The following is a 26,257-nucleotide window of genomic DNA, read 5'->3' as shown; positions in this document are numbered from 1 at the left end:
AGGTTTGTTTGTCTCCCCAATCAATTTTCCAAGCTTTTCTGCAAAGCAATCAACTCGCCCGTGTGCACAAGCCGACCAATAAAGCCAGATTTGCCAGACCACCACGATATTCACAAAGAGTAGCTTTAGGCATCTGGCACGCTGAGAATACAGATGACAGCCAAGTCTTAGTTTTCTTAATGTGTGAGCGAGACAGCAATGTTCTTAGAAAAGGTGAGCGTGCAGAAGGAAGAAACAGTAAGACCTGCCCAGCTTAAAGACAAAATCCAACCACCCCCCCTCCCCTCCCAACCATCACAACATAAAGAGCCTATTCTATACTGAAGTAACACATCAGGCGCTGCAACTTGGTACTTTCTGCCTTCAAGCCACTATAAGAAAGGACAGGGCTAGCAATCCTGCACATTGGCCAGCATGCACTAAGATGTACCACTGTAGGAGACAAAACACTGGGATCTCACTCAGTCTTTGTTCAAGTTTCAGTATGGGCTTGTTTTGTTAGCCTGAACCCCCCTCCAAAAAAAATAAACAAACAACTAACGCAGCTGAAGGAGAGCATTTACAAATGAAGCAAAACAAGGCAGGGTATTATTTTTCAAGGTGACACATCCAATTTTATGCTGTGCACAACCCTCCCCCCCTCCCCCACCAGCTTTTTAAGAACCAAACTCTAAATGAATAAAAAACAATTACAGATCCTCTGGTAGTCACGTTACATGTTATGGTGCCTGATAAAGTTTGGTAGGTGAAGAACTAATATTTTGAAGCCCTTTTAATTTAAAACAGGCTCTACTTCCAGGGAGCTAAATATCCTGTCTCTGAAAAGGCAGTAATGGCCTTACTAAAATTAAAAAAACAAAACAAAACAAACAAACAAACAACAAAGCAAAACAAGACCCAAAAACAGAAGGTGTGCTGAAAAGTGGCCAGTGGCGGGAGATTCAGTTGGCCTTTGCTGGAGGTAAGCCAGGGCGCCGTGTCTGTACAATCTTCGGCTTGGGGGAGACCCGTGGGTCCTCCTCGTCCTCTGTGTCACTGTCGCACACGTGCACCACTACGCTGGGGGTGGACTCCGTCCCCGCGTGCAGTTCGTACTTTTCCCCTGCAAAACAGAAAACAGGATGTCTGAAGAAAACGAGGAACAAAAAAAAAAAAAAAGATTTGCATTTCAGGAACATGGGTTCATCTTCAAATGCGTGCAGGATTCAGGTCTGGCAGAAAAAGGTTAACCAGGACATGGTCCAAATAGAGTGTTGACGAGCGAGTTTATATTAGTCACAATGGAAATGAAAATCCCATTTCTTCTACAGTAATTTATCATTACAAGTAATGCATACGTCAGTCTGTGCTGCACAATCAGTCTCTTGCTTGGAAGCAGATTTGGGCCAAGCTTGCAGGAGCCAACAGAGCGTGGCAGTACATCTGGGAGGCATGGATGTGTTTGGAGCATGGTAGAACAGTTTTACCATCAAAAACAACAACTAGGAAGATATTGGTATTCCACTTACAGTTCATGTGAGAGGGCATTTTATTGTCATCATGATCCCATTAGCAATGATATCTACCTATTCTGTTTTTGGGAACATTTCCAACCATCTTAATTCGGCAGAGCCTCACGCATCTCGATCATAGGCTGCTCAAAATGAGGAGAGCAGGGACTGTCGGCACTGCGGTGAGAAAACAATTAGCTTTGTCTCCATCCCTCTGCCTCCCAAGACTCAGACTAATTTCTCAGCCGCGGGGTTGACGTCAATGCTGTTGCCAGCCTGCACTGCAGGTCCATCGGAGGCTGCCATCCACAGCTCTCTGCTTGCATGGCCAGTGTGTCTCCTATGGCAGCCAGCAGATACCTCTGCCCTTCAAACAGCAGTAAGCCCTGGTAAAATGTCACAGCCTTCAACTGCTAAAATTCCTGCAGAAAGAGGATTCCTTTCTCACTGCATGCTCGAGAGCTAACCCAAATTCAGCTTGATACGTTCTTATTTCCAGAACATTTATTAACAGGGAACAGGACCTAGCAAACGTGCAACTTCATGGATGCTGAAATGGATCAAAGAAGGAACGGACACAAAGTCTCTGAGCCGGTACGGTTTTGAATCGTTCCTTTACAGCAGGTCTGCTGAATTACTGGGTAAAAAGCAATGCCTGTGGAGACAGGCAGACGAAACTGGGCTGCAGGCCTCTCTCTCTCTCTCTCGAGCTGCCAGCAGAAAATGGAGAATCTTCTCACACAGGAGAAAGTTTCCCAGCACACCTATGACAGGAGGCTACACCAGGCTGAATATCTGAAACAGCACACCTAGCAGCTCGGCCAATCAGAGCACTAGTTACACAGTTCTTTCTTACAGAAAATCTTTGGAGATAATTTTCTGAGGGATTTATCACATAAAACTGGCTTTTATGCATGCAAAAGGGCTTTTGAAAATTGCTACGATATATGCTACTTTTACGCCTGTAACACCTATGAAAATGTACTCCTAAGTGAATATGGATGCAGGGATTTTCTGCAGCCAGCAAGCAGCAGCATTAACACAGTGAAACACCGAACAGCAATAGAGCATAAGATGACTGTCATGGCAGGACAAAGAGTCCTTGCACTTCTGAGCCAGGTGGATACTTAATTACTTTAAAAAAAAAAATCTTTGTTTATGTGCAGCTCAGAACATGTTTTCCTTTAGCCATGTAAGATAATAAAACCTGCAGCACTATCTCTTATTTGCTCCTTTAAAAGATTCATTTTTTCTTTCATAATGTGAATTTACAAGAATAATGTATTGCTGTCAAGAAATTATTGTTGTCAGTAACACAAAATGATTTTTACCAGCCCGTCTTCCCAATTCTGTCATTCCACATATTTACAGCAAGCTGCATAAGAACATAAGACTTGCCATGGTTCATCGAGCCATGGCAAGTCTTATGTATCCTGTGTCTGGCAGTGGCCAATCCGGCTCGCAAGTACTTCCCAGATTCCATAAATCAGATCTAACTCCTGTTACTCACTTCCCAGGGATAGCAATAGTTTCCTTTAGTCTATCTGGCTAATAATGTGTTATGGATTTTTCCTCCAGGAACTTTTAAACCCTGCTATTCTAGTCATCTTGATCGCACCCTTTGGCAACGGATTCCATAGCTTGAATGAAAAAGTGCTGTGATTTCCTTTGAATCTGCTGGTTGGCAGTTTCATGGAGTGTCCCCTTGTTTTAGTATTATTTGAAAGGGTAAATAACCGTTCTTTGTGTATCTGTTCCACCCCGCTCATGAATTTATAAACTTCTATCATGTCCCCTCTCAGCCATCTCTTTCCAAGCTGAAGAGCCCTAGCCTACATAGCCTCTCATCACGGAGGAGATGCTTCATCCCCTTTATCATTTTTGTCACCTTCCTCTACACCTTATCTACTTCCGCCATATCTTTCTTGAGATTAGAACTGCAGACAACACTCAAGGTATGGACGCACTATGGCTCGATACAAAGGCAATATGATATTTTCTGCTTTATTCTCCATTCCTTTTCAGATAATTCCTAACATTCAATCTGTTTTTTTGACCGCTGCTGCTGCACTGAGCTGAGGATTTCAACGTATTGTCCACAAGGACTCCCAAGTCTTTTTCCTGGGTGATGATGCCTAATATGGAACCCAGCATTGTGTACCTGTAGTTGGGATTATTTTTCCCTATGTGCATCACTTTGCACTTTTCCACATGAAATTTCATCTGCTATTCAGTTGCCCAGTATCCTATTCTCACAAGGTCTGTCTGTGTTTCCTCGCAATCAACTGCTGTTTAAATACATTTGAATAATTTGGTGTCATCTGAAAATTTGATATCCTCACTCATCGTTCCCTTTTTCAGATCATTTTTTAATATGTTAAACTCATGTCCCCAGTACTGATCCCTCTGGTACTCCAATAACGACCTGCCTGGAAAATGTGGGCATCAATCCCACTGCCTCTCACATGCAAAATGGCTGCTCTACCATTTGAGCAGCATGTCAAGCTGTGTAAAATATAATGCCTGTGCTACTGCAGGACAAAACATCTCCTACTGTTTTGGAAACAGATTTCCGAAGGTTTATGACAGAGCTTCCCAAACTTTTACCCAGTGTGACCCCATTCTAACATTTGAAAATTCACATGTCCAAAACAAATTTGCAAGGGGTAGTCCCCCTCCAACAAGCACTCCGCTCTCACACTCACTGCATTCCAGTCGAGTCTCTCTCTCAACCTCCAACCCCTCGAGAGAACCTCCTCTCCTAGCCTCCTTCCCCCTCCAGTGGACCTCCAGACATCCTCCCCAACCTACCATCTCTAACCCCTTTCAGCATTTTTTGGCATCCCCCCAGCTGATCTCCTCTGACTCCTAACCCCTTTTTATAATCTACAACTCATCCTCTGTTATCCCCTCTCACCCAGCTCCTCCTCACCCCCTCCCCATCCCCTCTCTATCACCCCTTAATCTCACCTCCTCGCAGATGAAACTCCATTTACAGAACAGAATGTATGGGAAGGGCTAGGAAAACTGAAAGTGGACAAAGCCATGGGGCCTGATGAAGTTCATCCCAGGATACTGAGGGAGCTCAGAGATGTGCTGGTGGGTCCGCTATGTGAACTGTTCAATAGATCCTTGGAAACAGGAATGGTGCCGAGTGACTGGAGAAGAGCGATGGTGGTCCTGCTTCACAAGAGTGGGAGCAGAGAGGAGGCTGGAAACTACAGGCCGGTTAGCCTCACCTCGGTGGTGGGAAAATTAATGGCAACTTTGCTGAAGGAAAGGATAGTGAACTATCTACAATCTGGTGGGTTGCTCGATCTGAGCCAGCATGGATTCACCAGAGGAAGGTCCTGTCAGACAAATCTGATTGATATTTTTGATTGGATGACTAGAGAATTGGATCAGGGAAGAACACTCAATGTGATTTATTTGGATTTTAGTAAAGCGTCCACATAGAAGACTCATGAATAAAATGAGAAGCTTTGGAGTGAGCGCCAAGGTGGTGGCATGGATTGCAAACTAGTTGATGGATAGAAGACAGTGTGTGATGGTAAATGGAATCTGCTCTGAAGAGAAAACAGTGTTAAGGGAAATGCCACAGGATTGGGACTGGTTCTGTTCAATATCTTTGTGACTGACATTGCTGAAGGGATAGAAGGTAAAGTTTGTCTATTTTCGGATGATACTAAGATCTGCAACAGAGTGGACATGCCAGAAGGAGTAGAGAGAATGAGATGTGATTTAAGGAAGCTTGAACGGTGGGTGAAGATATCGTCGCTGCGATTCAATGCCAAGAAGTGCAGATTCATGCATCTGGGGTGTGGTAATCCAAAAGAGAGCTGTATGTGATGGGGCTGAAGGGCTATTGTGCACGGAACAAGAGAGAGACCGTGGGGTGATAATCTCTAGCGATCTGAAGACAGCAAAGCAATATGACATGGCAAAGCAAAAGCCAGAAGAATGCTGGACTGTATTGAAAGAGGAATAACCAGTAAGAAAAAGGAGGTGATAATCCCCTTGTACAGGTCCTTGGTAAGGCCTCACCTGGAGTACTGTGTTCAGTTCTGGAGATCATATCTCAAAAGGGACAGAGACAGGATGGAGGCGGTCCAGAGAAGGGCGACCAAAATGGTGGTAGGTTTCCATCAAATGACTTATGAGGAGAGATTGAAGATCCTAAACATGTATACCCTGGAGGAGAGGAGGTGCAGGGGAGATATGATACAAACCTTCAGATACCTGAAAGGTTTTAATGATGCACAATCAATGACAAACCTTTTCCATTGGTCATTAAAGTTACTAGGGGTCATGAAATGAAACTCCAGGGAGGATGACTCAGAACCAATGTCCGGAAATATTTCTTCATAGAAAGGGTGGTGGATGCCTGGAATGCCCTTCCGGAGGAAGTAGTGAAGACAAAAACAGTAAAAGAATTCAAAGAGGCATGGGTTAAACACTGTGGATCCCTTAAGGCTAGAGGATGTGAATGAAGAAAAGAGTGCATGGGGGTAACTTACTAGTGTGGCGGTTGCTACCCTTAACCAATATGCCTTTGTGCTGTTGATGCAACTCCATCATTGCTCTCTGCTTCAATAGCAGGGGGAAAAGAGGGAAAGGGGAATTAGATTCAGACAGCAACCAACAAGGACATTGAATTGCACAGCCTGGGAAAACAAATAAGCATGGGAGAAACTTGCTGATATGGCGGTTACTACCCTTAACAAAAACAAAAAACATCCCCCCCCCCCCCCCCAAAAAAAAATCAAAAACCAAGCAGAATAAGTAATGTTGTAAATAATAGGTTGTACTTTCAATAAAGGAGTATTTTGAAATTATATTCATTGTCATATATTTTTATAGTAAGTGGATATGTGTAATTCGGAAGCTATAAGCCAACTGGGTATTGGACAGGTCGTTTCAACATACAATATGGGTAGATATATTATTTTTTATATTTTAGCAACCTTTAAATAGTTGTCAAAAGAAAAAATGTATACCGTATTTTGCGGTCCATAAGACGCCCCTGACCATAAGAAGCACCTAGGATTTAGAGGAGGAAAATAAGAAAAAAAAATTCTGTCCTCATGGTGGGCTCTGTATGGTGCTCCCCCTGGAGCGAATGTAGCATCTCTCCCTCTCGCGCGCCGTCCCCCTCCTCCTCCTCTCAACTCAGCCCAATCAGTAGGATGGCGCAGGTGAAATGCATGAAACATCTAATATATTTATTTATTTATTTAAATTCTTTTACTATACCGATACTCAAGATGAGGTCTTATCGTACCAGTTTACATATATCTAAGGAAATGGCCTGTACTAACTTTGATGCCATGTATCGTCTTCTGCCGGCAGAGCTTCAGCTCCCTGCCGGTCTGCTGTTCCCGGGGTGCATCTTACTGCGAAGCTCGGCGTGGCGCAGGTCCCCCTCCTCCTCCTCTCAACTCAGCCTAATCAGTATGGCGCAGGTCAAACATCAGCTGTTTGAACCGCGTGCGCTACGGAGGCCCCTCCAGTTCAGACAACTCCTTGCCGGTCTGCTGTTCCCGGGGTGCCGCCGACCTTCGCAGTAAGATGCACCCCGTGGCACCCCGGGAACAGCAGACCTGCAGGGAGCTGTTTGAACTGGAGGGGCCTCCATAGCGCAGTATGGTTGCGCCATACTGATTGGGCTGAGTTGGGAGGAGGAGGGGGGGGGGACGGCGCACGAGAGGGAGAGACGCTACATTCGCTCCATAAGACGCACAGACATTTTCCCCCCATTTTTTGCATCTTATGGAGTGAAAAATACGGTAATTCAAATTTTTTTCTTTTTCAGGTACACTGTGAAACATTTTTGAACATGAATTCAGGCTTGGGCTTGGTTGATGATTGTATTTTGCATTAGATATTGTTACACATTGGGCCAGATTTTTAAAGGCACGCGCACGGGGTACATTTGTGCGTGCTACCCGACGTGCACAAATGTACACCCGATTTTATAACATGCGTGCATGTTATAAAATCCGGGGTCAGCGTACACAAAGGGGTGCACACTTGTGCACCTTGCGCATGCCGAGCCCAAGGGGAGCCTCAATGGCTTTCCCCGTTCCCTCCAAGGCCGCTCCAAAATCCCTTCCCCTATCTAACCCACCCCCCGGCCCTACCTAAATCCCCCCCTACCTTATTTGAAGGAGTTAGGCGCGCCGGCGTACCATCCCCCGGCACAGCTGCTGTGCCAGAGGACTCGGGCCCGCCTTCGGACCGTCGTCACACCCACAGCCCCACCCCCGGACTGGCCCTTTTTCGAAGCCCCAGGACATACGTGCGTCCCGGGGCTTGCATGCACCGCCGAGCCTATGCAAAATAGGCTCGGCGCGCGCAGGGGTAGGTTTTCGGGGGTTATGCGCGTAACCCTTTGAAAATCTACTCCTTTGTTTTTAATGGTTGTATATTTTTAGTGGGTGGGCGTCCCTGAAGAAGGCAACTAAATGTCTTTGAAACTAGGATCCTAGTAGGGATTGGTTGGTCATATTGGGGGCTGGATTTCTTAGAGCAGTTTAAAAGAAAAAAGGAGAGTATTTAAGTATATTTTGTAAAGAGATGTGTAATAAAAATGTTCATATGTGTGGAAAATCTGGCAATTTTGTCAGTTAAACTAAATAAATTTGTTTTATAATTAATGCAGTTTGCAATATTTGCACTGTTTGTTTGGGTTTTTTTTGTTAATATATGTGCTATGGTGCTACAGTGCTACCTTTTTGTTTGTGTACCGTGTTGGTTACTACCCTTAACCTTTATACTGTTGATGCAACTCCAACATTGCTCTCTGCTTCAATGTCAAGATTTAACAGGGAATTGGACTCAAACAGCAACCAAGAATCTGGGAAACTGATAATTATAAAGGAGGCTTGTATGGCCTGTAGTTACTACCATAAGCTTGCTGGGCAGACTGGATGGACCATTTGGTCTTTTTCTGCCGTCATGTCAACGTTTCTATGTTAACCCTTCTCTCACATCCACCTCAAATGATCCCCTCTAATCCCCAGCTTCTCTCTTACATCCTCCAGTCGATCTTCTCTCTCTCCCCTATCTCTCACGCATCACTGCCAATCCCGTTCCAGCTGATCCAACCCTCATACCTCTCCTGCAACTGATTGCAACCTTCAGACCACCCCTTCTCTAAACATGCACCTGAACCAAGGACAGCAGCAACATTTTTCTTTGGGCTTCAGGGTGGATAACAACTGGTGAGAGGAAAGGGTAGGTTGATTATGGGGCAACCTTTTTCTCTTCGCTCCCCTCCCCTCATGGTTGGTACCATGCTTGACAGTAATCTGCAAGCGGCAGCAGCATTAGTAATGAAAGTCAGCACGAGGCCTGAGCGCCAGTGCAAGCTCATAGGCGCCGCAGTGGTCTGAATCCCTCCTGACGCATGGCTCCCTGTTACCACAGAAACTCAGGTGAGAACAAGGCCACTGCTGGGCCTGTGAGCATATGGTGATGCACAGGCAACATGATGCCTTCCATTCCTAAAGCTGCAGCTTCTCGTACAGGCATCATGCTCCTTTTTGAGGCACTTGTGACTCCAGCTGAAGGTTTTGTGACCCCCATTTGGTGTTCCAACTCAAAGTTTCAGAAGCCCTAGTTAGGGATATGCAGCAGGCATGGATTCGTCCCATTAGGGATTCGGATTCGTAGGGGCATAAATCCGTTGCGTCCGTTTTCGGGGCCCCCGATCCATTCATATGTCAAAAATACATTTGTTCCCCCCCCAAAAAAACCCCATCCCAACCCTTTAAAGTTATTTATCTACACCCCCCCCACCCTCCTGTCCCCCCCCCCCAAGTCTTGCCAAAAGTACCTGGTGGTCCAGCAGGGTTCCTGGAGCGATCCCCTGCACTTGGGCTGTCGGCTGCCGGTAATCAAAATGGCGCCGATAGCCTCTGTGATATAGTAAGGTTAAAGGCTATCGGCGCCATTTTGAATACTGGCAGCCGACGACCCGAGAGCAGGCAAGTCTTGGGGGGACTCCTGACCCCCCAAGACTTGCCAAAAGTCCCTGGTGGTCCAGCGGGGGTCCTGGAGCGATCTCCTGCACACTGGTTGTCAGCTGCCGATATTCAAAATGGCGTCGATAGCCTTTGCCCTTACTATGTCACAGGGGCTATCGGCGCCATTTTGAATACCGGCAGCTGACAGCCTGAGTGCAGGAGATCGTTCCAGGAACCCCGCTGGACCACCAGGTACTTTTGGCAAGTCTTGGGGGGGTCAGGAGAGTGAGGGGCCTATTCGTTGGTGATCCGTTGTATTTGTAGGAGTTCGCCATATGTTTCGGAACCCCCACGAATACAACAAATATGGCATATACGTTGCAGATTCACAATACGTCGAAAACGAATGCACACCCCTAGCTCTAGTCTAACTATATGTAGCATCAAAAGCTCACTCTCCTTTGTACAGTTCTTATGCTGATCCAATGAAAGGCTTTATAGTCTGTGAAAAATCCCAGATGTTAAAATCAAATTAAAGTTTATTTATATCCTGCTTTTCTAAAGGCTCAAAGAAAGGAACAATAAATCGAAGCTGAAAATACACCATACAAAAATAAAGAATCATAGAATATCACAAAACAGAGAAGAAAATACAAGCCTGAGATAAAACCTGTGCCATATACAAAAGAACAATTAAAATACAATATATGAAAGATAGCATAAAACGAACAAAAGTGTAGCAATATCTAAAATAAATAAAGGTATATAAAAGTATAAACATCAATCATTAAAAGTAAGACCAAAAAGCCAGGCTTTAACGTTTCTGCAGAAAGTGACGTCTAATAAACACAAATCCTTGGCACCTTATTTCAAAGGTCAATTGGAAAATGCTCTTTGCCTAGTTCCAGAGAATTTCAGCTCAGGGAGAGAAGGTGCTGCTACAAGACCTCAGCTTACAGGAAGACAGGGCCGGTGCAAGGGGATTAGGCACCCTAGGCGAGCCTTCTCCCTTGTGCCCCCCCCCCGGTCTCAGCCCCGACTCCTACATCGTTCTCAATCACGCCCACTGACTGTGTGGTTTTCTGGGTCGCGAGCAGGTTGGGCACTGCTCGCGGCCTGTCAAATCTCCACTCCTCTTTGCCGCCGCTTGCGGCCCCATATGGTTCTCACCCAGTGGCGTACCAAGGGTCTCCGGTGGGTGCGCGCCCTTCGTGTGCACCTGAAGTGCTAGCCTGCTGTTCATCTACCGTAATAACCTTTCCTAATAACTAAAACCATTCTAACAATGGAGCACATAAACTTTATCAAACCTATATTGGGACAGGGCATCTACGGCAAACTATGAAGGCAAATTCAAAAACAGAATCAAAAAAGTAATACAAAACAAATCTTCCCCATGACCAATAACAATTCTCATACAGGGCTAATGCATTTGTGTGCTTCTCCAGCATCCCCCCCTTAATCCTTCTTGTATTAATGCTTAAGGTCACAGAAAATCAGTGGCATCTCTAGACAGAAGAAATTTTTTTTTTTTTTTGGGGGGGATCCTGCTTTAAAATTGGATTAAAAAAAAAGTGTTAATAAAAAAAAGTCCAAAGGGTCTTCTGCGTAATTTTAAAAAGCTGGCCAATTTCACACTATAAAATTATTTGATAGCCTCATTCAACTAATTCTATATGGCTATGAGAGTGAAGTCTGGAATATATAGGAAGGGACAGAATGTCAATATAAATCCTGCACCTCCAGTTCTGTAACTCTGTGCATCCACTGAAATTCCCCCAAACAATGGAGCTTGGATGTTTCATACTAAAGGATATTTTCAAATTCTGGTGTCACCTCACAGTAACAGCAGCACAAACACCTTCCACTGCCAGACACATTGTGAACTAACACAAAACCCTGCGAAAAAGTCACTCAAAATCTATACTGCAATCCCATCATAACATAACAGTAATAACACCAAGGACTCAAACAACAATAACCCTACCTGTGAATAAGCAAGGGTAAATATTACACTGGGTCCTAGAATACCAATACACCACCTACTGAGGAAACAAAACAAACCCGATTGCTATAGATCCCTATACAGATACTACATGCTAGCAGAGTCTCTCATCATGGTCACACACAGAGAGCAGAGACAGACCCTCACCAAATACAGAATATAAAATAAAGGAGTACAAATTAGACAAAAACTGAAATGGAAACCCCAAGAAGCCAGACTCTGTGTATTAACAATGGAAAAACAGAACCACCATTCCTCATAAAACAATAAAATCAAGAAATATAAAGCATCAGTTATAATAGTAAAACCATTTTAAAAGAATATTTTAAAACTACTGATAAATAGAATTTCTATAAATTAAAATCATATACATTTTTTACAATTTCCCAAACACCAATAAAATATTTCAAAACAGCACGTATATCAAATAACATCCAATAATTAAAACTAATAAGGATTTTAAAAAGCCTCTGCTGTCCCCTTCTGTGGGAGCTCTTGATTTCTAGTCACCCTGATATTGTCAAGGATTAGGAAGTTATCCTCTCTCTTTCACACATACTCACATGTCCATTCTCTCTCACACATACACTGTCACATTCATGCTCTTATATCCACCATAACCTCTCGCTCTCACAGACACCGACACCCTCTCAGGCTCTAAGACACTCTTTCCCCCTCCACACACCCCCTCCACACACCCCCCACACAAACTCTTACTCCCTGGATTTTCTCATACACACTCATGCTCTCACACTCACTGGCTCCCTCACATACACACAAACACACACACCCAGGCAAGCTCCCAGTCATTCTCACACACACACACACACACACACACACCTGACCTCCAGGCAGGCTCCCATTCATTTTCACACCACTCCCTCCCTATCCCCCAGGCATGCACACATTCATTCTCACACACACAAACCCCTAAGCAGGCACCCATGCATTCACACACATACACCCCTAGGCAGTTCCATTCATACACATGCACACACTAAAGGCAGACCCCCCTCTCTTTCTTTTGCCAGCAACCTCAGAGCCTCTCTTATTCCTCTGCTGCCACTGTCACTGCTGCCGCATGGCTATTTGGGAGGTGCCGATTGCTGCTACTGGCACTGAAGCCCATTCTGCTGCCTCCTCTGTGCAGCCCCCGTGGGCTTCCAATTCCTCCATGCTGATCTCGTACATTGTGAGATCCGCATAGAGAAAGTGCTACTCTTGCATATTCCCAAAGATTACATGTGCCAATCACTAAAAAGTAAATTTTTTTTTTTACCTTTGCTGTCTGATCTTAGTTTTCTAATCAGTTGGTCACAGGCTATTTTTCCCACCTTCCCTTTCTTATTTTTTTCCACCTTCCCTTTCTTTTTTTTTTGCCAATTCCTTTTATATTGTCTTTTTTTCTATTTCTTTTCTCTCCGTCTTCTTCCCTCAAACACACAGTCAGGTTCTCATTCTCTCTCTCTCACACACACACACACACACACACACACACACACAGGCTCTCACTCTCAATTGCTCTCTCTCATACAATCATTCATACACACAGTCTCTCACTGGCACATGCTGTCTCTCTCACACACACAGAGGCTCTCACGTGCTGTCTATCTCACACACACACAAGAGGCTCTCACATGCTGTCTCTGCAAACATTCAGGTCCTCACTCCCACACACAGTCTCTCAACTCACTCTCACACACAGTCTCTCAACTCATCTCATACACGCACACATACACACTCTACAGGCCCTCAGCCTCTCTCTCACCTCTGGGCCTTCTCTTCACGTGTCGCTACCAGGCCTTTTCCTCTTCTCGGGCCGCTGCGACTTGGGATTCCTGGCAGCCCGCGGCGGCTGCTCCTCTTCTGCACGCGCTGATGCTCTTCCTCCTTCCTGCCCGCACGGCTCCGGCAATGTTTTCTTCCGGGGTTGCGCAGGCAGGAAGGAGGAGGAGCACCTGCAGGCTTGAACGCGACCTTTTTCTTCGGGCCGTGGTGACCTGAGCTCCACCACGGCCCTGCTGATCTGCCTGCGTGCTATGTGTTGCTGCTCAGCCGCCAGTGGGATGAGGTCCACTGGTGGCCGCATGAACCTCCCTGCACCCGGGGGCATTGGCTCCCTTCGGGATACCACTGCTTGCGGCATCCCCTAATACTCGGTGCCCTAGGCCCAGGCCTAGTTCGCCTAGTGCTTCCACCGGCCCTGCAGGAAGGCATTTACTCAAGTAGCGGGACCCACATTTTCAAGGCTTCAAAAGCTAAAAGAATTTTTTTTAAACGGGACATGATAAATAGATGGCACTCAATGCAAATCTCTTAAAACTGGCATAATGTGAGAGCAAAAGTTAGAAGGAGTAAACAGATGCACTACCGCATTTTGAACTAAACTGCATTCTTTATATAGGAAAATTGCAGTAATCTAGCCTTGAGGTGATAAAAGCATGAATCATAGTTGCAAAAGTGGCATTATCTAAAAAGAGATTTAAAACCCATAATCAGCATAACTGAAAAAAGGTCTTGAAATCACAGAGATCTGGGACACTGTGGAAAGTGTGGAATCAAGAATGTCCCCAAGGTTATAAACCTGGGGATTAATCATGGGTCATTCTCCATCTAAAACAGGACAAACCTCCAAAACAGGCACCTTGAAAATGGATCCATATATTTAGCTAATTTCTTCTCTCCTGGCATTCCTGCTTCCCATGTAGATGTGTAAGGAGACGTGAACAATGTATAGAGAAACATGCTATACTTCACAGATGATGTAACACTGACATATAACAATACACCAGTGGGTCTGAGAACAGGACTTCAACATCCCATGCCAAAGACATTCTTACACACTGCATGGGGTTATTTACAATATTTTATTTGTTTAAGCCTTGATTCTGTGAGAGAGTGCCTTATGTCAGCTACTGAATCTCATTTGCAAAAGAGAGAGTATCTGAGTTGAAAGAAAAATGCATTTCCAGGTTTGGTTTTGTGATAAAACAGATGCTGGAGCAATAAATTCTTTGCCAGTTCTATTTAACCAATTCTGCCTTACCAGTCATCTTAAGGGTGGCCTGGCAAGGAGATCTGACTCCGTGTCATGATTAAAATGGTTTCTCCTTAGCACAATATTGCATCAGAGGCTGGTTGTGCCATCTAGTGGTGATGGCACAGAGTCTCTCCTCATTCCTTTCTGTCTCCCTCCATCTCATATTATCTCCAACAAGTATTTAACCTGTGGTGTGCTCCTGCTCGGATGCACACAGTATGCTGTCAACTGTCTGGATTATCTTATGGACCTTGCAAATTTTTGAGGTAGTATTCGGAAACAAGAGGAGGGCTGAAGTGGCTGGATTTTTAGCGCTGCAGCTAGCAGTGTACTGCAGACACTTCCCAAAGTTTGTAGCTGGCATAGGCCACAGGTGGAGACAGATGGTGAAGGGTGACCAGTGGAGTCCATCCCACTGCCTGCCAGAGAAAGACCCTGAGCAGCCGCAGAAGAGGGGAGGGTGGCCCTGGATGGCCATTGAAGTCCATCCTGCCGGTTACAGAAGAGTGAAAGGAGGCTCCAGGCGGCTGCAGCCCCCATCCCTCAGTCTGTCAAAGACTATCTCACCCTGCCAGCACCATGCAAGCACTTTTAAAACTTCTGAGCCAGCTATGCTGATTCAAAGCAGGCAGATTTCATAGAAACAAAGATGCAAATCATATTTCTATAGTTACACAAAAACACAACTCAACAGTAATGAAATGACCATTTTTCTCCTCCAGCAGCAGCAGCAGCAGCTGCACAATATCAAAATCTCCTTAGCAGAGAGCTAAAATGTATCTTGCTAACAGGAAAACAGGAATAAAAAAAAAAAAATCAGTTTGAGACAATGCCTCTTCTCCTCGCTCCCTGCCAGCTCACTGGATGACGGTGATCATGACCTTGGTGTACAGCCATCCCAGAGTGCGGCGTAATGAGTGATATTTCACATTCCACTGCTTTTGAATAGGAATTGATTTACTACCCAGCAGCCGGCCGGAAAATTCATTTAAATGTTACCCGTTACACGTATAATGGGACTGTAGGGGGAATTTTAATTTACTCACCATTTCTGGTGTTTGGGGGGGTTAGGTGGGGGTAGTTCTAGCTTCTTGCATGATATCTGCTCCCTCTCTCCTTTGTTTCTTTTCCTTATTCCCAACTCTAGATCAGCATTCAGCACGAGTGCCGACACCATGAAAATCTATCACCGATGGTATCAGTCTGTCCTTAAGGAAGAGAACAAGCTCTGTATTTAAAAACCTGAAGGCAGGTATACAGCCATAAAGTTAATTATGGTTCTCCCTCCAATTACATTCAATCCTTTAATTCCTGCCTTCTAATGAACGCACACGTTTTTCTTTTTCATGGCTGGCATCTTGGGAGACCTCCTGGAGACTAGCGGTGGCTGAAGATTTGCATCGCTCATTTCAGAATCCCTTGGTCCTGTTCCCGTTCTTTTTTTTTTTTTTTCTGTCCCTATTAATGTTCTGAGAAGTGAACCCCGAGAGCGGGCAACGCTTCTCGCCCCGTGTGCACCATTTCCCTGAAGAGGGGCTTTCAGAGGACGATACTCAAAGCCATTTATCCCGGTCTGAAAAGCAGCCTTCTCGGAGTAGCTTAAAGGGACATGCGGCATGCACGAAGGGGCGGATTTTAAAAGGAGCGCGAATAGGCCTACTTTTGTTTGCGCTCAGGCGCAAACAAAAGTACGCTGGATTTTAGTAGATACGCGCGGAGCCGCGCGTATCTACTAAAAAACCTGGATCGGCGCGCGCAAGGCTATCGATTTTGTATAGCCGGCGCGCGCCGAGCCGCGCAGCCTACCCCCGTTCCATCCGAGGCCGCTCCGAAATCGGAGCAGCCTCGGGAGGGGAATCCTCTAACACCCTCCCCTCACCTTCCCCTCCCTTCCTCTACCTAACCCACCCGCCCGGCCCTGTCTATACCCCCCCCTTACCTTTGTTGGGGGATTTACGCCTCCCAGAGGGAGGCGTAAATCCCTGCACGCCAGCGGGCCTCCTGCGCGCCGGGCCGCGACCTGGGGGCGGGTACGGAGGGCGCAGCCACGCCCCCGGACCACCCCGGGCCGTAGCCACGCCCCCGTACCCGCCCCCAAAACGCTGCCGACACGCCCCGAAAACGCCGCGACGACCGGGACCGCCCCCCGACACGCCCCCCTCGGAGAACCCCGGGACTTACGCGAGTCCCGGGGCTCTGCGCGCGCCGGTAGGCCTATGTAAAATAGGCTTACCGGCGCGCAGGGCCCTGCTCGCCTAAATCCGCCCGGTTTTGGGCGGATTTAGGCGAGCAGGGCTCTGAAAATCCGCCCCAATGTGCGTACTTTCTTCCATGCTTAAAAAAAAAAAGGGTCGCTCCTGGCTGCTGTTGAGGTCAGAGGCGTCAAGTATGCACGCAGAATGGAATTTTCAAACCTGCAAGTACACTTTTGCTTCGCCCATGGAAAAAGAAGGCAAAAAGTGAATTTTCCAAAGCAAACCTATGCACATAATTCTCCTTGAAAACTGCCGCCTACCATGTCCACAGTGCAAAACTACCTCCAGACTTTGCATTTAGGTGGGATACTGAAACATATCCCCTCAATTTTCAGATTTGTAAATCTTAAGTCTCTGCCCTGCTCTCCCCCTCCAGTTTGAACAAGCCTTCCTTCTGTCAGGCTGCACTCTCTCTTCTGTGTGATTCCCAAACAGAACTGCAAGATAAAGCAAATCGCTTATGCCAGCAGGAAATTGAACTATTTCTCTGACCACTCAGGACAGGTTTGCTATTGACCTCACTGTCCCTCTCTGATCACCAAAAAAAGCATACGAGTAGTGTCCAGTCATCACAGACGGCCCCTACCCTGCATTCCTTTCTCCTCTGGCATGGCCTTATCTTCACTTACATCACAATCTCCCTGTGTCCACTCCATCTTTTTTGCTGTATGATTATTTTGTGTTGATTTTATGTAATGCTAATGTCGCACTATGGTTCCCCGCACATTTACAGAGCTGTGCACACTGATAGCACTTTGTATATAATGGACCTGTTGTATACTGCAAGACTATATAATTACCACACGTGAGTGTAAACGTAAATCATTTCTGCCTTGCACTAAGCAGTGAAAAATATAGTAGCATTGTCTTACCCTTTACAGAATCCCCTTTATAACTGCCTCAGGCAGCCACAGGGTGACAATATTTCTTGCAGAAAGGACAAGTCAGGTACTTGAAGCCACAGTTGGGACTCTTTCGGCAGGGCAGCTAGAATGGAAGCCTCCTCTGCTTGCTTAAATTGTATAGATCTCCCATACTTTCTGCAAGGATGAAGCACATCACGCCTGTGATATGTGTGTGTAAACCCTGCCAGCAAATAAAACTAGGGTCTCCTCTGCATAAATGCACCCGTAGTCCATGCTGTGAATGGCAACGCTGGTAGCTTATGCTTCCAACACTGCTGACACAGCAACACTGAAAGTGCCGGCCTGGCCCGTGGTAGCAGCCTACTGCAAGCCTGGCTGAAGACAGGCAGTGGCACAGGTACCGGGAGAGTGGGAAGGTTAGGGCGGCACAGGAGGGACCTTTCTGGATACATTTTTGCAGGGAGGCCGGGGCTGGCCCGTTAAACTTTGAATGATAAAGATGATTTCAAAGGGCTTATGGGTGCTGCTTTTTTATTTCTTTGAGCGGTAGTGGTGCTGCTGGTGGTGGTGGTGGGGGGAAACAGAGTTGCCAGGCCCGCAATATTATTTTTTATAAATCTCCTTTCCACTTAACTGGCTACATATGTAGGCAGTTAAGTGGAAAGGAGATTTATAACCAGCTATCTATATATATAGCTGGTTAAGTCTAAAGTTATCCTGCCACAAGAAGCCAGATAGCTTTAAACCTAACAGACGATAATTAAAGGTAGCTAGATAACTTTAATCAGGGGAATTCAGTGGGACTGAATATCCAGAATAACTTATCTGGTTAAATTCAGCTGGGTAAGTTATTCATTCTACTTTTTTGGAATATTGGCCTCATTGTCTTTTAGTTTCATTAGCCTTTTTGCTGACCTGCTCTGTAAGGCCTTTGGAGCACAGTGCTTCTATAGCTTGTTTCTGGGACTCCTCATTTGTCTATGCAAAATACAATGCTCTGCACACCCTCAGTGCTGCATCTGTACGAAAAAAGCGAACTCCGTGGATATACTTCAGCCGATGATCACTGCACCAGTTTCCAAAGCACGCGTGTTATTGAGCAAGGAATAACCTTTTAGGTGTATCAGGGGAGAGCAGTTTTTTAGACATCCCCTATTTACCCCATAAATGGTTTTGAAAAAGGTCCTCCCCATTATTAAGGACCTACTGAAATTGTGGTATAGGTCTAGTACTGTTTCCAAAAAACTACAATTTAAGTATGCTCTTATATTCTTTACTGACCAACTCTGCAGTTTGCTTCCATTGCAGAAATGATGTGTTTATGCGCATGATCTTATCCTAAGGAGTCTTACTTTGGTTTAAGTTTTTAATAGCTATTTAATCAATAATAGCCAACAGGGTTAATGTTTCCTGTTAGACAACATTTTGGTAATAACAGTAAAGAAAATAGCAGGAAGATTAATTTATTAAAGCAATTATTTATAGTTTATCAATACCCACTGCAACAACCAACTGGAAGCCTAGATTAAGATCTCAGCATTCCATGAACTGATTTACAATTTATTAAATCATGGTAATAATGGTTCCCCACTTGGTTTTCATAATTTTTAATTATCTCACCTCCACCTAACACAGCCTAGCTCTGCTCAGATACCAGTCAGGCACCAATGGCAGATGCGGGGAAGGCAAAGCTTTTCCCATCAGTCACGTAAAACCTTGACGTTCGATCCAAAGCAAGACATGGAGTCTTTTATTTCTTTTTCGGAATACAGTTCTTAGAGGAAAAGGATCCCGGTCATTTCTCTAGTGAGGTATCTGTGCAGTTTGGAGTCTTGTTTTAGGGTGCTGCAGCAGAACAGTTCACAAGTCTCCTGCTGGAGGACATCCTTCCTGTTTATCATTAATGAACTCTGTTGAGTCTTTGATTGTTTGCGGCGTGCTTAAGCAAGTGTGCACTTATAATAGAGAAACCTCTGCAAAGGCACAGTGCTTACCTGGTCCCAGCTTTGAGTGGCCCAGGCCCAGAGCTGCTACACGAGTAATTGGTGCACTAGGCAACCTTTGGTCTTGCACCTCCTCCCACGAGACTTACCTACTGGCGGCAGCTCTGTGCTTTTTGGCTGGTAGCAGGGTGAGCTCTGCCAGCAGCCAGGGGCCTCTTCTTTCTCTCTGGCCACCAGCAGAACAGGCTCTGCTAGGGGCTTGGCGCTGATGGGATTTTGCCACCCCCATCCCCAAGGTCTAGTGCTCTAGATGACTGCCTAATTTGCCTAATAGAAGCCCGGACTCTGCCCTGCTCAATCCCTATATCAAGTCCTTGCCATTAAAGATTTGCCCTTTATATATTGTTAACCTTTTGGTCGCTTAACCTCTACTTTGGTTGGGGTGTGGTTTTTCCTATTATAGAATTGAATGGCCATGTTTCTTAAGATTACCTCTAATGTCAGAGAGGTTTTCTAGGGGAAGGTGCCTTGGGTCAATACAAGGTAGTGCTCAGAGTGGGAGGAGAGAATCTTGTGATTTTAGTCTTGGGGATTCCTCTGCAGTGATTCCTGGTAAGGCTATTGGTCTACCCAGTACAGCAGCCCCATGCTACCATGGAAGTCAAGGTGCCTTCATTAGGTTTCTACGTAATGCCCAGTGGCAATCTAGGGGGCCTATGGACCACGATGTCCTTTTGGGAATGTAAATGGATTGTGAAAATGGACTGTTGGAGAGAAGAATGCTATGTGGAGATGTAAATACCAAATATCACTGTCTGAGGAAGATAATAAGCTTCTAGAAATATACCAGACAGATTAGCATTCTGGAATTCTACTAGAGGAGGAGAGACTGTAATTTGTTTTTGCTGTACTGCTCATCTGTGAAGTGAGATTCCTGTAAATTCATCATTGCTGTGGGTTTTTATTCTTCTTCTATTGATTTCTGGTAACCCCAGAAAGGAAAGTAAGTTTCTGTTTCGGTGATACTCTTTCAAGTGAGACTACTTGCTTAATTCCAGGGCATGGGTTCTAAGTATGTGTCTGTTGGTTAAAGGAAGAGAGGAGTGGAGTCAGTGGCGTGCTACACAGGGTGCCGGGTGCGGTCCACCTCGGGTGACCTCCAGGAGGAGGGTGCCAGCCAGGAGAAAGGTTGGTGGCCACAAGCGAAGCCTAACCAGCTCGTGGCAGAAGAAGAGGGAGGCGCCTGTGGGCCGCAAATGAAGCCCATTGCCTCGCAGCTGAAGACAAGGGAGGCACCAGTGGTCCACAAGCGGGGCCCATCTCACTCACAACCGAAGTGGAAGGAGGTCTGGCAGGCCGAGAAGCAGTTAACAGCTGACTTCAACATGGCCTGTGAGTGTGTGGGTGCGCAGAATGACAGGCACAGGAGGGGGTGTGTGTTATTTGGAGCCTGTGTGCCTGAGTGAAGGTGTGTGTTAGTAAGAGGGAGCCTATGTGAAGGGATATATGTGAGTGAGTGAGAGAGCCTATGTACAGGGTTGTATGAGTGTGCAAGACAGAAAAGGAGCCTGTGTGAGTGTCTGCTTGCCAGAGAGAGATGAAGCTTATGTGAAGGGGAAGAGGTGGTTGCAATAGAGAGGGAATCTATGTGAGGGTGTATGTGTGTGTGTGGAAGAGAGAGAGCCTGTGTGAGAGTGTATATGTGTGAGAGGACAGAGGAAGCCTGTGTGAGTGAGTGTGTGTATGCGAGAGAGAGAGAGAGAAAGAAAGAAAGAAAGAGAGCCTGTTTAAGGGTCTGTGTGAAGGTGTGTGTGAGAGAGCCTATGTGTGAGGGAGAGACAAGTGGAGGGAGCCTGTGTGCAAGGGTGTATGATACTATGTGCAAGAGAGAGAGAGGGAGCTTGTGTGAGGGAGAGAGGGATTGGAGATCACTGGCGGGGGTGGGGAACGCAGACGTGAACCTTTCGGCGGGGGGGTGGGGGGGGGGGGAGGATGCCATAGGAGGTATGCCAAATAATTTACATTTGCCTCTGAGTGAAGCACTTGTGGCTACTGGCCTGTAGTCAGATGACTCACAGAGGGGAAAGGAATATTTGAAGTTATTTTCCCTATCCAGTAAAGACTATACCAGCCCTTGCCTCTTGGCCAGGTCCACTATACCATCTACTCGACCATTTTTGTGATGGTGATCCCACAGAGACTGGTGCTTAGCTCCTAACTAGCTTCAACATTTCTGATTTTCTGCGCCCCCAACAGGGGGTTACAGCTGTAAAGACATAGTGCTTACCTGGTCCCAGCTTTGCAACTGCGTAAAGGAGGTCGTAGTTGATGACGGGCGTGGCGTCGTTTATGGGCTGCCATCCTACGGGCGGCGATGCTGGAGGGGAGATCAGGTACTGCTTTGCAGGCTGGGGGGGAGCCAAATGAAGCTTGTCTCCATCGGTTTCAGAGGTCTGAACCTTTCAAAAACCACAAGCAGAGAACAACGTCTTCTATTAGATTGAAGATAAACCATCTTCCCAGCTGCTCCTACAAACAATGACTTCAAAGAGACTTGGCTCACTTTGTTTATTTTGCATCATTTTCATAGCTTTTTGGGGGTATATGTTGCAAAATCAATGCTTCAGGATTTACACAGATACAAAGATAAAATAAAGAGAAACGAGCTTTTACAAGGCAAGGTTAAACGTAATAATAATTACATTGGCTAGCTCATCGTACCTGTGCAAAGTAGAGTTTTAATTTCTTGCCCCGGAATTGGGTCTCGTGGAGCTCTATCCTGGCCCGCGCTGCTGCTTTGGGATTGCTGAAGTTTATCCGCACACGCCTGAAGCTTTTGAAGAGCTGGAACGTCACACAGTCATCATAGGCACGGAACAGTCCCTCAAATTTCTCCTGAAACAAAATCAGGCAGGGTGAGCAAAGCAAAAACAGACGTCGGCTTCTAGAAGTTGTTCAAGAGGCGCTATAGCTGCGAAAAGGACTGACTAGACTTTGGTACAAAAAATAATCAGCTACGACAGTGCCATTAATAATGCAGGGGGAAACTTTCAAACTGCCTGCTTTAGTAGAGAGTCCACAAGTATTTTTTTACCTGCAGACTTTGCACCAAATTTCAATGCAAGCACATTTTTGTTCCTGAAAAATAACATGCACAGATCTGAAATTTCAGTCTACATGAATTATTTTCAAAAGCCACCTCCCCCCAACTTTTGGGACGCCTCCCTCCAGTGTGTCTAAAAGCACGCTCACTTTGCAAACCTATGCTTACTTTTAGCCAGGCTGAGGGACGGCAGTTTTCACTTAGTCCACTCCTTCTCAAGACTGGAAAGCTGCACTGCTGGTCACAAGGCATAATGAGGCCCAGCAGGGTCATATTTAATCAAAATATGATAGATTCAGGATAAGAAAGTGTAACTTTTAAGGACTGCTTTCCAATTTAAAGCCCTGCTGTTACTGCACATTACTTAACATTTCAGACCAAGATTAGAAGAAGCTAACTGGATAGCACTTGTAAGCATTCTAGAGTTTTCTCTACAGAGGGACTATTTAGAAGAGTAATTCTTGTAATGTATAATAAATGCAAAACGCAAACTGGAAACCGATGCAATGTAGTGAAGTAGCAACCGATCCTCTCTTTCCTTGCCTTCCGAGCTCGAGTGAACTTTGTCCAGCAACGATTCTTCGACCGGGAGCTCTGCTCCCAAAGTTCACTGGAGCTCGGGAGGCGAGGAGAGAGAGGATTGAAGAGTGTGACTTTTGGTGGTATTTAGAGCTTAAGAACGTTTCCGTTGTGAAGGCGCACAAACCCGTGGACAACCGCCGTCATATACACTCGCAAAATCCCATTGATGCAACGTGTCTGGTAGAGAAGGGATGATGAATGCGCTTTTTGAAACATCATTGAGAAAACCAGTCTGATTATTGAGCTCTTGAAGCAGCTCTTGTCACATGAGCGAAACTCGGCCAGAGTCGGGCTTTACTGGTTACCGCACACAGTTTAAATAAAGAATCCCTTTCACCGATCATCTTCTTTTGGTTGCTAATAATTGCAAAACAGCACCTTCCATACATAATACACCACAGATCCCAGGTGGCCATGGATGCTACTTCTTAAGGAAGCTTTGTACTTACTGGAAGCTTAACACACATACAATCACCATTCAACTAAGGCAGTGATTGCCTGGGCAGACTAGAGAGGCCAAATGGTCTTTCTCTGCTGTCATGGTTCAATTGTTCCATGATTGCAGTTGGAGCCATTTGTCATGTCTGCTGTGCGCGTCATAGTTGTTAAGGTCATCCCTTTTGAAGGCATTGTTATGTAGTTGGCAAGGCTGAAAGAAGTTGTTTGGTTTGTTAAGTCAAATCTTCTAATTGCATAATCTGAACTCTTAATGCGATAATTCTAGTGGTTAGAGCAGTAGGTGTAGAACCTAAGAAGCCCACTGATGCTCCCTGGGACCCTGGGCTCGTCACTCTGCCCTCCATTACCTTAGGAGCAAACTGAGGGCCCTATTCACTAAGCAGTTTTCCCATAGATGCAAAATGGGAGAAAAACGCTAGAGGTCCATATTCAACCTCTATCCGGCTGAGCAGGTTAGCTGGTTAAACATGCTGGGATATTTAGCAGCACTGCCACGTTGCTGAATAGACCTGGCTATCTAATATTTAGTTAGCTAAGTATACCCAGATAATTTTAGGCTTGTCGACCGAAAAAAAAAAATAGTAGCAAAACGGGGAGGTTGAGCGGGGGTCAGGGCTTACCCCCATCTCAACCCGGTGCCACTTCTCGAGGCAGCCCCGACTCCCCCCGAAGTGTAAAAATAAAAAAACTGCACCCGCTCGGCAACAGCCTTGGCCCACCCCCCCCCCCCCCCCCCCAAATCCAGCAAATAAACTATAGGCTCCGGCCCCGGCCCCCTCTTCCCAGCCCTACTCCCCAAGTGAAAAATAATGTCCGGGCACCTTCTTACCCCACAAGTCAAACATCAAGTGCCCCAGCCCCCTAAGAGAAAAAAAAAGAAATAATGGTCCAGGCCTCCTACCCTAACCCCTCCCCCCTACCCAGCACTCCCTGAACCTTAAAACAGATTTTGCGAAGGGGCTGGGTGCACTCTTGCACCCGGCCTGGTTGGTGCCATTTTCCACAATGGCGCCAACCTGACCTTGCCCCAGTGTTTGGCCACAAGACAAAAGAATGTGCCAGAGAGCCGCAATTTTTCAGCGGCGCCCATCCCCCCGCAATAATGAGACCCCCTCCTGTGATAAAACATCATGGCTTAATGAATCTAGGCCTAAGTTAGCTGGATAAGTCAGTCCTAGGCATGCAAAGAAGATCATTGCCAGAACCTGGGAGGGGATATTCAAAATATTGGGGTAGATTTTAAAAGGAGCGCGTGCTACCCGGCGCGCACACATGTACGCCCAATTCTATAACTTGCGCACTCAAGTTATAAAATCGGGGGTTGCCGCGCGCAAGGGGGTGCACAATTGTGCACCCTGCGCATGCCGAGCCGTGCTGCCTTCCCCCGTTCCCTACCCCCCATCCCACCTTCCCTTCCCCTACCTCCTCTGCCATTTTCCCCCTACCTTTTTTTTTTCCCTCTTGTTTCAAAATTTACTTCAGCTGGCATGCGATCCCCAGCACAGCAGCAAATATGGCCGCTGTGCTGGGAGCCTGACCCCGCCCCCGCCCCACCCCTTTTTGCAAGGCCCGGGACTTACACGCGTTCCAGGGCTTTACGCGCGTCGCCAGGCCTTTTTAAAACAGGTCCCGTGCACGTAACCCTTTTAAAATCCGGCCCATTGTGTATATCGTGGGATATTGCCGTGATAGCGCTCTATCATGTGAAATACAGCCTATATCGTAGGATATAAGCTATTTAATGCGCATTAGAGCATTACTGCGGCTTGATGTATTCCCAGTCAGAAAAAGCTGAATACTGACACTTATCCAGCTCAGTTAGCTGGAAAATAGCTCTGCCCCAGATTACCCCATTCCCATCCCCCACTTACAGGCCGATACAGTACAGTGCGCTATTCCTGCACAACTGCTGTCGCGAGAGTCTCCTCAGTCATTTTACAAACTCAGCTTCAACTCTGTGGGGAGGAGGAGGAGGGGATTGTGTGGCTTAATTGTCTACAGAGAACATCTGTTACAGGTAAGCAACTCTGTTTTCTCCATGGACAAAAAGGAATGAATTCAGCTGCACAAGTGGGGATTCCCAAGCTGAGGATTGCAGGGTAATAACATCTCTCTCTTAACAAGTGATGGAGGAATTTCTACCCAGAGTAGATTGATGGGGGGAGAGAGTTGAAGCCTTTAGTTAAATAAGCTCTTTAATACTCCTTGGCCAAAGCTATCTCTATTCCAGACACTTAACAGCCACTTTCTGCCTGCCATGGTTACTCTCCAGCCCCCACTGTACTCCCTCCAAAAAGCTGTTTTTTTCACTTTCTTTTGACGCAAAGACCCCTCCTTCCCCCAATAAAACTGAACGTGCACCTAGAAAAACTTGTTTTTGAAGGTCAGCGGCTCGGCGCCTTCAGCTTCCAGGTAAAAACTGACCTAGCTCAGCTTTCAATCTGCTGGCAGGACCAACGGGACCTGATTGCACCTGCCCGAGAGCTCAATGAATCTCCAAGTCACCGTACAGGAGCGAGTGAGGAAGAAGCAGGATCAGAGGATGAT

At 46.1% G+C, this 26,257-nt stretch overlaps 1 protein-coding gene across 3 annotated transcripts in view; it reads right to left on the bottom strand.

Annotated features, from left to right (window-relative positions):
• Positions 1 to 646: 646 nt before the first annotated feature.
• RCAN2 (regulator of calcineurin 2) overlaps positions 647 to 26,257 on the bottom strand; it is a 313,613-nt gene continuing 288,002 nt past the window's right edge. For all 3 annotated transcript variants that reach the window (XM_029596065.1, XM_029596066.1, XM_029596067.1), the window contains 3 exons: positions 22,288 to 22,461; positions 21,854 to 22,025; positions 647 to 1,102 (listed from right to left, as the gene is read on the bottom strand). In XM_029596065.1, the coding sequence (XP_029451925.1) occupies positions 942 to 1,102; positions 21,854 to 22,025; positions 22,288 to 22,461 (507 nt within the window). In that variant the 3' untranslated portion in view covers positions 647 to 941. The remainder of the gene's footprint in view (positions 1,103 to 21,853; positions 22,026 to 22,287; positions 22,462 to 26,257) is intronic.

Source organism: Rhinatrema bivittatum, chromosome 3 (genome assembly GCF_901001135.1).
Source record: "Rhinatrema bivittatum chromosome 3, aRhiBiv1.1, whole genome shotgun sequence".
Taxonomy (NCBI): domain Eukaryota; kingdom Metazoa; phylum Chordata; class Amphibia; order Gymnophiona; family Rhinatrematidae; genus Rhinatrema; species Rhinatrema bivittatum.
The sequence above is the reverse complement of the archived record's forward strand: the minus strand, read 5'-3'. Positions and strand labels throughout refer to the sequence as shown.